Source organism: Chenopodium album, chromosome 2 (assembly GCF_948465745.1).
Source record: "Chenopodium album chromosome 2, dcCheAlbu1.1, whole genome shotgun sequence".
In the NCBI taxonomy this organism is placed as follows: Eukaryota; Viridiplantae; Streptophyta; class Magnoliopsida; order Caryophyllales; family Amaranthaceae; genus Chenopodium; species Chenopodium album.
In genome coordinates this window covers 3,866,258-3,882,240 of record NC_137835.1, presented here as the reverse complement: position 1 = coordinate 3,882,240, position 15,983 = coordinate 3,866,258, and the positions used below count along the sequence as shown (strand labels likewise).

At 36.0% G+C, this 15,983-nt stretch overlaps 1 protein-coding gene, 1 long non-coding RNA gene and 1 other non-coding gene across 3 annotated transcripts; 2 read left to right on the top strand and 1 right to left on the bottom strand.

The window, feature by feature from the left end:
- Positions 1–528: 528 nt before the first annotated feature.
- On the top strand, positions 529–2,121 carry LOC145580067 (F-box protein CPR1-like). Its single transcript, XM_081637395.1, has one exon. The coding sequence runs from the start codon at positions 880–882 to the stop codon at positions 2,017–2,019; it is 1,140 nt and encodes a 379-aa protein (XP_081493521.1). The 5' UTR covers positions 529–879; the 3' UTR covers positions 2,020–2,121.
- A 9,726-nt stretch (positions 2,122–11,847) lies between these two features.
- TRNAW-CCA (transfer RNA tryptophan (anticodon CCA)) lies at positions 11,848–11,919 on the top strand. The gene has a single exon. It is a non-coding gene; the product is annotated as a tRNA-Trp (tRNA).
- Positions 11,920–13,607: 1,688 nt separating this feature from the next.
- On the bottom strand, positions 13,608–15,138 carry LOC145580062 (uncharacterized). Its single transcript, XR_014099266.1, has 2 exons — positions 14,904–15,138; positions 13,608–14,070 (listed from the first exon to the last, which is right to left on the bottom strand). It is a non-coding gene; the product is annotated as an uncharacterized LOC145580062 (long non-coding RNA).
- Between the last annotated feature and the right edge of the window lie 845 nt (positions 15,139–15,983).

Below are 15,983 nucleotides of genomic sequence, written 5' to 3'. Positions count from 1 at the left end.
AAGAGGGAGAAGAGGCCCCAATACAAACCAATGAGGTAATGCAAATATGCAATGCCTACTGGTAAACTAGAATGTAAAAGTTTTGTAAGTTAATTGGCTCAAGCACACACAAACACACATAAGCATCGGATGAGGGAGAGTACAAGCACCAGAGCTGCACTGTTCTGGAGGTCCATCACCGGCACATACATCGCCCGACTATATACAATCATAGTCATCTTTTGGCATCATGATCAGTTGCCGGAGTAAGTCTAGGCTTTCTTCTTCATAGATTGAATTAACCTCCTTTTCAACTCACTTCACTTCCACCATTGCTTTTGTTTTAGCTAGCAACAAGTCTTCTTTTGTTATCTTTATAATGCCTCTTAGTTGTAGCTTCGCATTTACGGCCTAGCATCGCTTTTTTAGTGATTTTTTGAATGTGTCAACTTTCTTTTTTAGTAGGTGTTCTGTATAATTAGTGAGGAGCATGTATTATGCTTACATCCTGCCATATCTGCGATATTATATTCTTCTCTTCACACTTACATAGGAAGTGGTTGTTATTGAGATGTATTTATTAAATGCAGTACCATGCTCTCTATACACATGCTTAGGATAATAAATTATGCACAATCTAAGTAGAAAGTCTGGAAACCTGCTGTTTTAACTATTTTTAATGTAGTCTTCATTGACTTCATATATGTTACTGTCATATCTGAGTTGCTACCAGCTGGTGATTTCTCTATCTTATACCAAAACGTTTGTACAATACTATAGTTTCTTGTGCACATACACACACAGATTATAATCATTTATCGGTTCATTAATCAATCCTCGTAACTGTTGAACCAATCTGATTTCTGGTAGAGGGAATACAATAGGGAGAACTTATTTCTGATGGCATCTACTCCAGTGGATATAATAGACAACGGTATACTCCCACGCCTGCCTGCAAAATCTCTTGTGCGCTTCAAGTGTGTATCCAAAAAATGGTTAGCCTTGATTTCTTGCCATGAATTCATACTCCGTCATCTTGACTATGTTCTCTCTTCCAACTCAAACCAACTCCTGATCCTCACTGGTAATGATGGTTTCCTCTACTCATTCAACTTGGATTTGCCGAAATCTCCTGCTGTCAAGCTGCCGAGCTTTGGGGAACAGCCCTTTGTTGTTGGATCTTGTAATGGATTGCTTTGCATCCAAAGTATTAGGCCTTACTGTCTTTTCTTGCTTAATCCTTCGACTGGCAGCTACCGGCAAATCCCTACTTATTATCCACCAAGAAGATACACTGCTTTGAATTTTGGGTTTGGGTATGATTCTAATAATGATGACTATAAAGTTGTTAGAATCGTTGACCAACATCCTCGTGTCATGGGGTTCTTCTTTCCTGAAACAGAAAGGATAGTTCGTGTTTATAGCTCGAGGGCAAATTCATGGGAAGAGATGAAGTTGACTCCTCCTCAGGATTCTATGGGAGACCGCGAAAATGGTGTCCTTATAAACAACAATCTGCTTCATTGGAAGTTTTGGAGTTTAGAAGAAGGTAAGTATCGGATCTGTTGTTTCAATCTTTGTGAAAATAAATGGACTCATGATGTCCCATTGCCGGACTATATAGGTAATGATATACGAGATGGTTTGCTGGATTTCGGGGTTTTTGATGGATGTTTATACTTATCAACCAAGAATCTGCAACAATCTGTTGTTGAAATATGGGTGATGAATGATTATGGTGTGAAAGAATCTTGGGTTAAGCTGGTCCAAATTTCAGATTCATATGTGTTTGGATCATTGCGTGTATCACCTATTGCTTACGACAGGCTCAACCATCAGATTTTGCTTAGAACGGCGAACAAAACTGAGCATAAGATCTTGTGGTACGATATTAAGGGTGAAACAACAAAAAGTGCTGAATTCAATGGGGTTTCAGACTGTCTTGGGATCGATGTATGTAAAAGCAGCCTTGTTAATGTTCCTGGTGCCCAAATCAGAACATCAGAACAGAAGGATGAGAATGAAGGTATGCAGATTTGATTCAACATTACATGTTAGATCTGATTTGTTAGCTTGATCTTTTACTTGGATGATATAACTTCCTGTCTCTGCTTTGATATGAGATTGTTGACTTGAATCTTACGCAGCCTTATTTGTGTTTGATTATGTAATATGAGCAAGTTCTGAATCATTTTACTCAGTGTTTTTAGTGTTTATTTCAACTTAGTTTTTGTTACAATGCAATCTTAGACCCACTGTTCTTTTCTTGTCAACAGCTATCTAGTACCATCAGCAGCTCATTGAGGTGATAAGCATATATTACTGATAATGATGCATATTTTGTGGGTTATATGCGTGTCAAGTTCCTTAAGAATACGTTCGGTATATATCGTTTCTATTACAATACTCTTTACAAGGTAGTCTCGAGCAATCGTATGGGGCCGTAGTGGCCTTAAATTAATTAAAGGAGATGTGTACATAAATGACTAAATTGATGATTTATAGTTGAAAGTGCATGGTTTCAACCACTCTAATGGTTAATGTGTTTGTTATAGGGTCAATGGAAAGCATACTAAGATTACCAACATCTTTCATTTCCAAATTAAAGATTATCTACGCTTTTGGATCAATATCAAAAATTTTATGTGTCTGATCACACCGCTTAAATTTTTTGTTAATCTTGTCTCTACGTGGATGATAAATTAACGCGTGTCATCTATTGCAACATCATAATAATTAACTTGTCAATTCATGGTCATTTTCTATGTCCTTGATTGATCTTAAGCGGTGATGTTTTTCTTCGGGAATGTATAACAACAAAATAGTTAATCATTAATAATCTAAACAAAGATAAAATGATTTTTGTAAAAAAAAAACTCGTCAAAAACATAATCACGTGTCAAAAATTCAAAATTGTTATTTATATGAAAGTCAGGAAAGAAGGAAGTTTGGACTTTGAAGCAATTAGAATTTTCCATTTTGTAAGTGAGAGGGATCAAAGACGAATATCCTACTAATTTTTTTTTAGGAAATTTTCCCTTTTTTCTTCCCTCAAAAATTGTTTTTTAATTTTTAATTTTTTTAATTTTTATGTTAAAGTAAATTTTATAAAGAAACAAAATTGTTTGTTTTTTGTTCGTCTCATGAAATGTAAAAATTATGGTAGATGTTGTAAGTGTTACCGCTTCATAAATAAAAGAAAAATAAAGGAAAATTTGTCAAGAATAATACCACCTTTCACCAGTCTTCCAATAATAGAACCACCTTTGGATTATCTCAAAATAACACGACCTTTGACATACATCTTCTATAAATAGAACAAAAAACCGGTAACCTGCTTTATAGGTTACATTGGACACGTGTCACGTTGTAATTTGTTAATTTTTTTTTAATAGAAAAACCTTAAATTTAAATAAATAAAAAAACCATCTTACTGTTCAGCAGCCCCCCTCCACCTCCACTTCCCTTTCCCCCTCCCCTGGCCTCCCCGTTCAGATCCTCCCCTGTTAGCCTACCACTCACCGAGAACAGCCCCCCTCCATAGCCTCACCCTCGAAACTGCCCTCCTTCCCACCCCCACACTCGAATAGCCACGTATCCCCACCCACACCCTCGAAATCGCCTCAAATCCACCGCCTCGCCCTTAAAACCATCTCAAAACCGTTGCCCTGCCCTTGAAACCGCCTCAAAACCACCACTCTGCCCTCGAAATCGCCTCCAAAACCATTTCCCTCACTTGCTGCAAAATTGAGAGAGATTAAAACCTTTTCCCCCACCTGCCGGAAAAGAAAGAGAGATCGGAACCCTATCCCCTACCAATCGAAATAGAAAGAGAAAGCTTGCGTGAAGGGGAGGGGGGGTGTCGAAATCTGGGTAGGGAAGGGAGGGGTCCAGAATCGGGAACGGGGTAGGGAAGGGGGACCAAAATCGGGGATGAGGTAGGGAGACCGGAATTGAGGACGGGGAGGGGAGGGGGCCGGAAACGCGGATGAGGACGAGACGGGGGAAGAAAGGGGGCCCCACACTGGTGGTTTCCGATTAGGGGGGCTTTTTTTAAAAAAGAAAATTGATAAAAAAATAGACTTATCACATTGTGACACGTGTCACAAGTAACCTATTAAACTGGTTACCAACAGGTCACGTTCTATTCATAGATAGAAGATGTGTGTCAAAGGTCGTGTTATTTTGAGATAATCTAAAGGTGGTTCTATTATTGGAAGACCGATGAAATGTGGTATTATTCTTGGCAAATTTTCCAAAAATAAATCACTCTCTAACAATATTAAATAGCGGACAATTTTTGACAAAGTGGTAATGTAATATATTGTAAAACAGCCAACTTTTTGGTGCAACAGGTCATATCGCGTGGCAGGGGTTATGTGAGTTATTTTGTTAGGGGTTACCCGAGTTATTCAGTCAATGGTAAATCAAGTTACTCGGTCAAGAGTTACTTGAGGGGTTCGGACAGGGGTTACTCAAGGGTTTCACACGATCAAGGGTTGATCAAGGGTTTCACACGGTCAAGGGTTACTTGAGGGGTTACTCGATCAAGGGTTACTCAAGTTACTCGGTTAGGGGTCACTCGATGGGATACCCGGTCTAAGGTTAATTTTTTGACTTTTTTTTGGCTGGAAATAAAAATTACCGAAATGTTTACCTTGGTCTCTAATACCTTTTGAGATTCCAATTGGGTGGGTGAAACCATCCAATTTGCCTTTAAACGACCAATTTAATTACCGGTTTACAACTTGTGCCGATTTCATTAACTCAAGTCTACCACAAACATTTATGACAACATATAATGATCATATATGGTTCCAAACGACATTATATGACCCCGAGATGCATCCCCTATAACCTAAAGGCTTTTCGACATCAGACCCCGAAACCTCCAAAATTTCTCAAAAAGCGTGGATATTAGCCTTCTATTTTGGATTTTTTTTACTTTTTCGCCCGAAAATAAAAAAAAATGGCGAAATGTTTACCATGGTCCCTAATACCCTCCGGGAGTCCAATTGGGTGGGTGAAACCATCCTATTTGCATTTAAACGGCCAATTTATCGGTTTACAACTTACACCGATTTAATTAACTCAAACCTACTACGAGCATTTATGACAACATATAATGATCATAAATGGTTCCAAACGGCATTATATGACCCCAAAATGTATCACATAAAATCTCAAAACTTTTCGACACCGGTTCTCGAAACATCCCAAAATTCTCAAAAAGCGTGGATTTCAATTTTGGACTTTTTCGACTATTTTTGGACGGAAATAATAATCGCCGAAATGTTTATCATGATCCCTAATACCCTCCGGGAGTCCAATTGGGTGGGTGGAACCATCCAATTTGCCTTTAAACGACCAATTTACCGGTTTACAACTTGCACCGATTTCATTAACTCAAGGCTACCACGAACATTTATGACAACAAATAATGATCATATATGGTTTCAAACGGCATTATATGGCCCCGAGATATATCTCCTAGAAATTCAAGACTTTTCGACACCGGGTCCCGAAACCTCCAAAATTTCTCAAAAAGTGTAGATATTAGCCTTCAAATTTGGAATTTTTTGGCTTTTTTTCGCCCGAAAATAAAAATTGTCGAAATGTTAACCATGGTCCTTTATACCCTCAGGGAGTCCAATTGGGTGGGTGGAACCATCCAATTTGCCTTTAAACGGCCAATTTACCGAATTACAACTTACACCAATTTCATTAATTCAAGCCTACCACAAACATTTTTTGACAACATATAATGATCATATATATATGGTTCCAAACGGCATTATATGACTCCGAGATGTATCCCCTAAAATCTCAAACCTTTTCAACACTAGGCCCCGAAACTTCAAAAATTTGTAAAAAACGTGGATATATATTAGCCTTCAATTTTTAAATTTTTTTACTTTTATTCGACCGGAAATAAAAATTGCCGAAATGTTTATCATGGTCCCTAATATCCTCCAGGAGTCCAATTGGGTGGGTGGAATCATCCAATTTGCCTTTAAACGACCAATTTATCGGTTTACAACTTGCACCGATTTCATTCACTCAAGCCTACCATGAACATTTATGACAACATATAATGATCATTTATGGTTCCAAACGGCATTATATGCATCGAGATGTTTCTCTAAAATCTTATTTCTTTTCAACACCGGGACCCGAAACCTTTGATATTTCTAAAAAAGCATGGATATTAACCTTCAATTTTGGAATTTTTTTACTTTTTTTCGCACGGAAATAAAAATTGCCGAAATGTTAACCATGGTCCCTAATACCCCCTCGGGAGTCCAATTGGGTGGGTGGAACCATCCAATTTTCCTTTAAACAACCAATTTACCGGTTTACAAATTGCACCGATTTCATTAACTCAAGCCTACCACGAACATTTATGACAACAAATAATGATCATATATGGGTCTTAACGACATTATGTGACCACGAGATGTATTCTCTAGAATTTCAAGACTTTTAGACACTGGGTCCCGAAGACTCCAAAATTTCTCAAAAAACACAGTGCGTGGTTCTTACAGGCGCGTGTACATGCATTTTACATACGTTTCTCGCGGAAAGAACATATTATACAAATGTAAAGACATACATCTATAGTGAAAAGAACATATTATTAAATTGTAATGAACACATACCCAAAGTAAAAGGAACATATTTTTACCAAAAAAGAGTGAAAAGAACATATTTACATGTTCTTTTATTCACTACTAGAAATAGGCTAAATTCCGACGGAAAAATTCCGTCGGAAATAGGGTTTCCAACGGAATTCCGTCGGAAGAGGTTGTCGGAAAAAAAGTTGTAGGAAAAATGAACTTTTCGACGGAATTTTCCGCCGGAAAAATATTTTCAGGTACTGCAATAATCCGTTGGAAAATTCCGACGGATTTAATTCCGTCGAAAATTTCCGACGGAATTTCCGTCGGAAATTGCTTTTCTAAAAATTGCTTTTCTAAAATTTAAAAAAAATACGCCGCACCACCACCGACACGGCGTATCACCACCTCCAACCACCAAAAAACCCAACATCAGACACCGCCACAACCACCAACCCCTAACTCGTATCAGCAGTCCAGAACCACCCCACCACCCACAACCACCAGATCTACCACCCACCGACAACCACCAGATCTACCACCAAACCCGAAAAAATTAACAAAAAACAAACAAAAAAAATTAAAATGAAAACTTAAAACCCGAAAAAAAAAAATGAAAACAGAACAAAAAATGAAAACACAACGAAAAAAAAATTAACAAAAAAAAAGAAAAAAAATTTAACAAATATTGAAAACAGACCACCGCCACCACCCACCTAAAACCACCGCCGAAACCCAACATCGGACAACCGTCAAAACCCGAAAAAATTAACAAAAAAAAAAGAAAAAAAATAAAATAAAATCCCAACACCCTAAACCCGAACTTCAACAGCCACCATAACCACGTATTTTCGATCTAGTAAACTTGAAAACCGAAAAAAAAAAACAGAACAAAATAAGTTGAAATTCAGACCAAAAAACTTTCCACAATGATTCAAAGTCTTGAAATTGGTCTTAAAGTTGGTTATATAAGGCCAAATTCGACCATGGAAATGCTAGATCTAGCATTTCCATGGTCGAACTTGACCTTAAAACCACAACATGCCGGGAAATACGTCGGGGTGCTTCTTTGTGGGCTAGCTTCGGAATTCAACAATGGAGGAGAGATAAAGAGAAGAGAGGGAGTAGCAAGAGAGGAGAGATGTAGAGAGAAGGTAGACGAAGAAAGAAGAGAGTCAGGGTGTGCGGCTAGAGAGAGGAGAGAGAGAAAGGAAACTGAAAGAAGAGAGAGAGGGGAGTGTGTTTTTAGGGTTTTCTTTAGCTTTTTATACGAATTTTTTTTTAGAAAAAATATTATCAGATGCCTTTGCGACGGAAAATTTTGCAATTTGCGACGGATTTTCGTGTGCGTCGGAATTCGACCTATTTCTAGTAGTGTATTGTCAGTGTAATATACTTTTATTTGGAAAAAAAAGTTCGTTGCTTATTGCGAAATGTTCTTTGAATTTTGTTGTAAATTATTGTGGGTATATATAAATAAGGTTTATTACATAATATTATCATGTTCTTTATTGATATTTTTTCTAACAACATGTTCTTTGTTAATATTACATATGTTCTTTAGATATATAAAAAGTAATAACATTTAAAAAATCTTTACAAAACAGATATATGTTCGTTACAAAATAGATGTACGCTCTTTACAAATTAGCTACATGTTCTTTCTGCGTTTGTTGTATGTACCAAGCATGGTACCACCGCCTACAAAAAACGTATTAACCTTCAATTTTTGAAATTTTTTACTTTTTTTTCGTCTGGAAATAAAAATTGCTGAAATGTTTACCATAGTCCATAATACCCTCCGGGAGTCCAATTGGGTGGGAGGAACCATCCAATTTTCCTTTAAACGACCAATTTACCGGTTTACAAATTACACTAATTTTATTAACTCAAGCCTGCCACGAACATTTATGACAAAAAATAATGATCATATATGGGTCCAAATGACATTATATGACCACGAGATCTATTCCCTATAATTTCAAGACTTTTAGACACCGGGTCCCGAAAACTCCAAAATTTCTCAAAAAAACGTGGATATTAACTTCAATTTTGGAATTTTTTGACTTTTTTTTTCCCTCGGAAATAAAACTGCCGAAATATTTACCATGATCCCTAATACCCTCCAGGAGTCAAATTAGGTAGGTGGAACCAACCAATTTACCTTTAAACGACCAATTTACCGATTTACAACTTGCACCGATTTCATTAATTCAAGCCTACCACGAACATTTATGACAACATATAATGATTATATATGGTTCCAAACGGCATTATATGACCCCAAGATGTATCCCCTAATATCTCGAGTCTTTTCGTAAACGGGCCCCAAAACCTCCAAAATTTCTCAAAAAACATGGATATTAGCCTTCAATTTTGAAATTTTTTTACTTTTTTTCGCCCGGAATTAAAAATTGACGAAATGTTTACCATGGTCCTTAATACCCTCAGAGAGTCTAATTGGGTGGGTGGAACCATCCAATTTTCCTTTAAACGACCAATTTACCGGTTTACAACTTGCACTGATTTCATTAACTCAAGCCTACCACGAACATTTATGACAACAAATAATATCATATATGGTTCCAAACGGCATTATATGACCCCGAGATATATCCCCTGGAATTTCAAGACTTTTCGACACCGGGCCCCGAAACCTCCAAAATTTCTCAAAAATTGTAGATATTAGCCTTCAATCTTCAATTTTGGAAATTTTTGACTTTTTTTCGCCCGGAAATAAAAATTGCCGAATTGTTTACCATGGTCCCTAATATCCTCTTGGAATCCAATTGGGTGGATGGAACCATCCAATTTTCCTTTAAACGGCCAATTTACCGGTATACAACTTGCACCGATTTCATTAACTCAAACCTACCACGAACATTTATGACAACAAATAATGATCATATGTGGTTCCAAACGACATTATATGACCCTAATATGTATTCCATAGAATCTCAAGGATTTTTGATACCGGGCCCCAAACCTCCAAAATTTCTCAAAAAGCGTGGATATTAAGTCTTTATTTTTGGAATTTTTAGACTTTTTTCGCCCGAAAATAATAATTGCTGAAATGTTTACCATGATCCCTAATACCCTTTGGGAGTCCAATTGGGTGGGTGGAACCATCCAATTTGACTTTAAACGACCTATTTACCAGTTTATAACTTGCACCGATTTTATTAAATTAAACCTACCACGAACATTTATGACAACATATAATGATCATATATGGTTCCAAACGTCATTATATGACCCCCGAGATGAATTCACTAAAATCTCAAGGCTTTTCGACACCGTGCCCCGAAACCTCCAAAATTTCTCAAAAAGCGTGGATATAAGTCTTTCCATTTTGGAATTTTTGACTTTATTTCGCCCGGAATTAAAAATTGCCGAAATTTTACCATGGTCCCTAATACCCTCCGGGAGTCCAATTGGGTGGGTTAAACTATTCAATTTTCCTTTTAAACGGCCAATTTACTGGTTTACAACTTGCACCGATTTCATTAAATCAAGTCTACCACGAACATTTATGACAACATATAATGATCATAAATAATGGCTCCAAACAGTATCATATGAACCCGAGATGTATCCCCTAGAATTTCAAGACTTTTCGACACCGAGTCCCGAATCCTCCAAAATTTTTCAAAAAGCGTGGATATTAGCCTTCAATTTTGTAATTTTTGACTATTTTACGTCCGGAAATAAAAATTGCCGAAATGTTTACCATGGTCCTTAATACCCTATAGGAGTCTAGTTGGGTGTGTGGAACCATCCAATTTGCTATTAAACAGCCAATTTACCAGTTAAAACTTGCACCGATTTACCGGTTTACAACGGCCAATTTAATTAACTTGCACCGAACCCGACTTGAACCGAATTTGACCCTAACCCGTTTTAACCCGTCAAAACCCGAATTTAACCCAACCTGTTACAAACTCGACCCGAAATCAACCCGACTTGTTATTGACCTGACCAAGATTCAACCCGACTTGTTATTGACCCAACCCGGATTTTACCGAACTTATTACTTACCCGACCCAAAAATTCAACCCGGTCTGTTAATAACCAGACTCGAAATTAACACGACTTGTTATTGACCCAACCTAAATTCAACCCAAATTGTTCCTGACCCGATTTCAAATAACCTTAAATGCAATTTAGACCACCTTATTATTGTTGATCAAAGCATTTTGTCTAGGGAGACCAAATCGGTCCAGGCCAGCAAAAGAAAAGAGCATCATCCTCAAATTTAAGAGTTAAATATAGTATATATTTGTTGTATGGTCAAATGAGATAATTATCTTCCTAAATTATAGACTATAGTTCTCTAGTATATTGTCATATATATTATAGTCAAAGGAAATAATTAGCTTGATAAAAATGATAATTATCTATTTATAGTTAGTTGAACCCGAATATGACCTGACTTGGAAATGACCTGGCCTGATTGTAACCTGCAAATTATTGACTTGAACATAACCCGACTTGAATTCGAGAATGACCCGACTTAGAAATGACCCAACCTGATTATAACACGCAAATTATTGACTTGAACCGAACTCGACTTGAACCCAAGAATGACCCTACTTGAAAATGACTCCACCTGATTATAATTAGCAAATTATTGACTTGAACCGAACCCGACTTGAATCCAAGAATGATCCGACTTGAAATTGACTCCACCTGATTATAATCCGCAAATTATTGACTTGAACCGAACCCGACTCAAATCCGAGAATGACCCGACTTGATTCTAACCCGCAAATTATTGACTTGAACCAAACCCGACTCGAACCCGAGAATTACCCTTACCCGTTTTAACCCGTGAAAACCTGAATTAAACCCGACCTATTGTTCACCCGACCCGAATGTAACCCGACCTGCTATCAACCCGACCCAAATTTGATAAGAAGTATGACCCGACGTGATCCGACTCAAGCATGACCCAACCCAAACCCAACCCGCATAAGTTATGGAATTAATCTGAATTGACCCGACTCACTCTTACCCGACCCCTTTACTAGAATTGGCAGCTCTAGTAGGTAGCAAATATAATGACAAATAACATGAGTCGAAAGATTGCTCACTCTTATACAACCCAGTTTTAATGGTACGATCCGAATTGGATCGCCATCTCTAACTTAAATGCCGCTAATTAGCCAATCAAACAATTTAATCAGAAGCTATTTTAACATTATATTATGATTAATATCATAAATTAATTACAGCAGATACTAACAAAAATGGATCCGTGGCGCAATGGTAGCGCGTCTGACTCCAGATCAGAAGGTTGCGTGTTCGATTCACGTCGGGTTCAATCCCCCGATCCATTCACGGATATTCTTTTTCCCTTTTTTCACATAAGGAAATGTAATTTTTTTGACAATTTTTTTTTTTTTTTTGACAAGAAACTACATATACATTGGTCCATTGATTTACAATTTTACATCATACGAACCATGTAAGTGAAGGTATGCACACACAAATACTTCAAGCCTAGGATGAGTGACACAAGCACCATAGCAACACTCGTCGCCGGCTAATTCTTGGCCTAATGGCTAACAGAGCACAATACGAGTCATTTGAATGCATTCAGTAATCTCATTTAATAGAGGTTTGCTAAAGATAGAATAAGGTTAAAGTGTTAAAACCTTTTAGAAACAAAAAGAAACGAAAAGTGTTTAAGATTAATTAAGAACGGAGGTAGTAGAAATTGAACACCAAACAAACAACAACTAATAACAAATCAAACCTTGAAATATTATGAAAGAAATCAAGTGGTAAACCTGAAGCAGCTAATATGATGAATACTAACATGCCAGCATTAAGTTGGCCTAACATGTTTAATTTGAGTTTAATTTACTCTAATTTAGGAGGGAAGTTTGAATTAAGAGGTGGATTAAACTTTGGTTCCTTTGGCCCATTATTTATACTGCGGAATTATTTTGCGTGTACGATTGTACGTACTATATTCTTGTATTTAAAGCAACATTTTTGACGTGTTTATTTGATGTTCCTGAAATACATGCAATTTATACGGGGGAATTTCTTACGGAAAAATATAAAACTTTAATTCCCGCGTATTAGCCAATGGTAGATGGCTAGTGATCCAAAAGTTCAAACAAACATCTATCAATAATCAAAATTTAGTTTGAATATTATAATTTGAATTGAAAATTTTTAATTTATACAGATTACAGGCAACCGTTTTTACAATAATGGACAGAAAGAGTCTTCTAAGTTCTAACGGGTGCAGAAATTATTTACTTAATTCTGAATAAAAGAAGTAAATACGAGTAATTTTTTAAAAATAAATAATCAAATCATGCTTTATTTCATACTTGTACTAAATTATTGCTTATTGTGGCAAGCAAAACTTGGTTACCTAATGATAAGGGTTAGGTCTCGCAATTTATAATGTCATGAGATAAGCTTGATGCTTTATGGAAGTAACTCATATCCCTTATTTTTCACTTCTAACAAGTTTATCGTGTAAATTTGATTAGATTATTAATTAAGAGGTATGGTCGATATTGTGTTGGTTTAGTAGAATCTTTTAATGCATGTAACGGATTGTTGGAACAAATTAAAGACAAGTTTCAATCAAACGAAAGTGGATCGGCGTCATTTTAGACCAATAATTGACAAGATAAATTAATTTGAAAGTCAAATGAGTTGACTGTCAAGGGTTAGTCTTAAATTGGAAGAAAAGAGGGGCGTGCTTTCGTAACTTTTAGATAAAATTTCAAAGATTTCATTAACTTAAGAGGAAGTGTATTGCCTCTCCATCAATTCTCTCCGACAACTCCATGAATTAAATATGTAACCGTGTGTTCTTATATTAGTCCTTGTATTTGTCATTGCCAAAGTTTAGAACTATAAGACTAGACTCTGATTGAGCCCATAACTTCGCTAGTCATTATGGTTAAGAAAAATAGGACATAAGACCTACTACTTTTCACCTTGTCAGAAAAAAAAAAAAAAAAAAAAAACGTACAGATAATCTTTACAATTTATAACTACGGTATAATTATATAAAATTATATGAAGGAAATGTAATTAAAGTTGAAGGATATACATTATGTATGTCTATATATCCTTGTGCACTTTATTATTACAGTAAAGTATTTACCCCTTTACCCCATTTTATTACAAAATGGAAGCAAACATGAGTAAAGACTAGGGGAAGGTGGTGTTGATTTATAGTCATACATAACTTAAAAGGCTCAAGCACACACAAACACCCTAAGCGTCGGATGAGGGACACAGGCACCAGAGCAACACTGTTCTGGGGGTCCGTCACCGGAACACACATCGCCTGACGGCATACAATCATAGTCATCTTTCGGCATCATGATCAGTTGCTGGCTTGAGTCTAGGCTTTTTTCATCTTCATAGATGGAATCAACTCCTTTTTCATCAACTCCTTCTATAATGCTTGTTGGTTGTAACTTTGCATGTACGGCAACTATATATATTTATGGTAGAAAATTAAATAGCCACAAAAAATTAGCTTGTTAATTATATATACATAAAATATACACATACTTATTTTTATCATGCCTCCTTGATCCCTAAGTGCAATTTGTCTAATTAGAATCATGAAATTATGTATTTGAGTGATTAAGCAAAGATACTAATACGAGTATTACATTATTACTTTATTTCATATGCATGTTTGGCCAATTGGCAAACTTAATTATTTAATATTGAGTAATAAAAACAGCTGTTACATAATAATAATAATAATAATAATAATAATAATTAATAATGGTTGTTAGAAGATTATGTTCAAGTGAACGTTTCTACATGCACCTCCAAAAGTTACCTCTTTTCTACTCCGTACTTCATAGTTACTAGTCAACTAGCGTATTCATATAATACATTTTTTTCTTACATGATAAGATCAAATGGGTCCCAACTAAAGGCTCCTATCATAAAAAACCTAGCTGACAATGCCCTGAAAGGGTAGGGGCTGGGATTTATTGCCGATGAGGATCGAACCTCATACCTCAAGGAAGCGAGCGACCTCTTGTTCCCCTGCACCAAGAGGTCTCCCTATTATCCAAATAATTCTGGTAGTCTGGTAAAGTCGAATTTTTCAACATGGTAATTGTTGCACCTTTTATAAAGTGCAAACTACAAGTTTGATCTATTACGAGTCTACAATATGCTTAAGCATGTGAGGACTTGAAATCCAAAAATAATTATTGAGTACCACACAAACTAGTATAATAGCTTATAATTAATTAACAATAATTAAAACTTCCATTAACACCATAACGATGAAATGAAGCAAACCTGAAGCAATAAGCGTAAGAAAGGCTAAGATGGCAAGTTTACGTCGGCCCAACATGTTGTGAGTTTTGATCTCTACGCAACAAAGTACGAATTAATGAGCTTAATTAAGAAGTTGATAAACTTTGCTCATTTGCTTCATGCCTTTGCTAACACTCTTATAGTCTTATACTAGTCTATACCTAGAGTTTTACGTTGATCGAAAGCTACTTGTTTGTCGTGGTATAATAATTTCAAGTATTAGGTGCTAAAATAATATTTCCATTATATAAGATATTGATCATTTTACCAGTTAATCTGTACTATATGCGAGTTGTTAGGTATGATGTCAATTACTACGTATTTTTAATAAGAAAATTTTTTAGTCGTAGTGCAAAAGTAAAACTGTTGCAACTAGATATAAACAATTAGTAGAAAGTTATAATCGATGAAACTCGTTTAAGTTGTTTTATAGTAATAATAATGAACTTTATGGCCCTTATACTACTAAACCAAGTTTTAACGAGAATAACTTCCAACTAGTCATATTTAATTCATTTTAAAATTAAAAAAAAAGTTTCAGCTAGAATAAGTTTTCAATAAAAATTTGAGTTAGAATAGCAAAATTAACACCCATGACCCATCGAGTCCATCAAGAGCCAAGTGAAGTTGATTATACTAATCTCGATGTGTAGTTGGATTATTCAAAAGAATTCTGATTGATCAGCTAGTGTCAGTCTTGAGAAACAATATGTCCTATTCTCTGTTCTGTACTATAAACCGGTATAAACCGGCATAAAATAAGAGTAATTCATAAATCAACAAGATAAGGTTGGAAGAAAGTAAACAATCACCATTCTATCCATGAAATTGTACTCGTTTGATTAATTTATAAGATGTACATGTACCTATCATTTAAGCTGCTGCATGTTAGGCATTAATGCTTAAATACCAACAGATATGCTTCACTCAGTATTTTGGAAATTGGGGCGATCAATGAGCCACAAGGGGTTTTCCCTGCTCGATAGGGAATAACATAAGGGTGTTTTCGCTTTAATTAGGTTATTGAGCTCCCCAACTAACGACGGTCCATAGGAATAACAT

Coding starts and splice junctions, on each gene's coding strand:
- LOC145580067 (XM_081637395.1), top strand. CDS start 880: ATGGCATCTACTCCAGTGGATATAATAGACAACGGTATACTCCCACGC.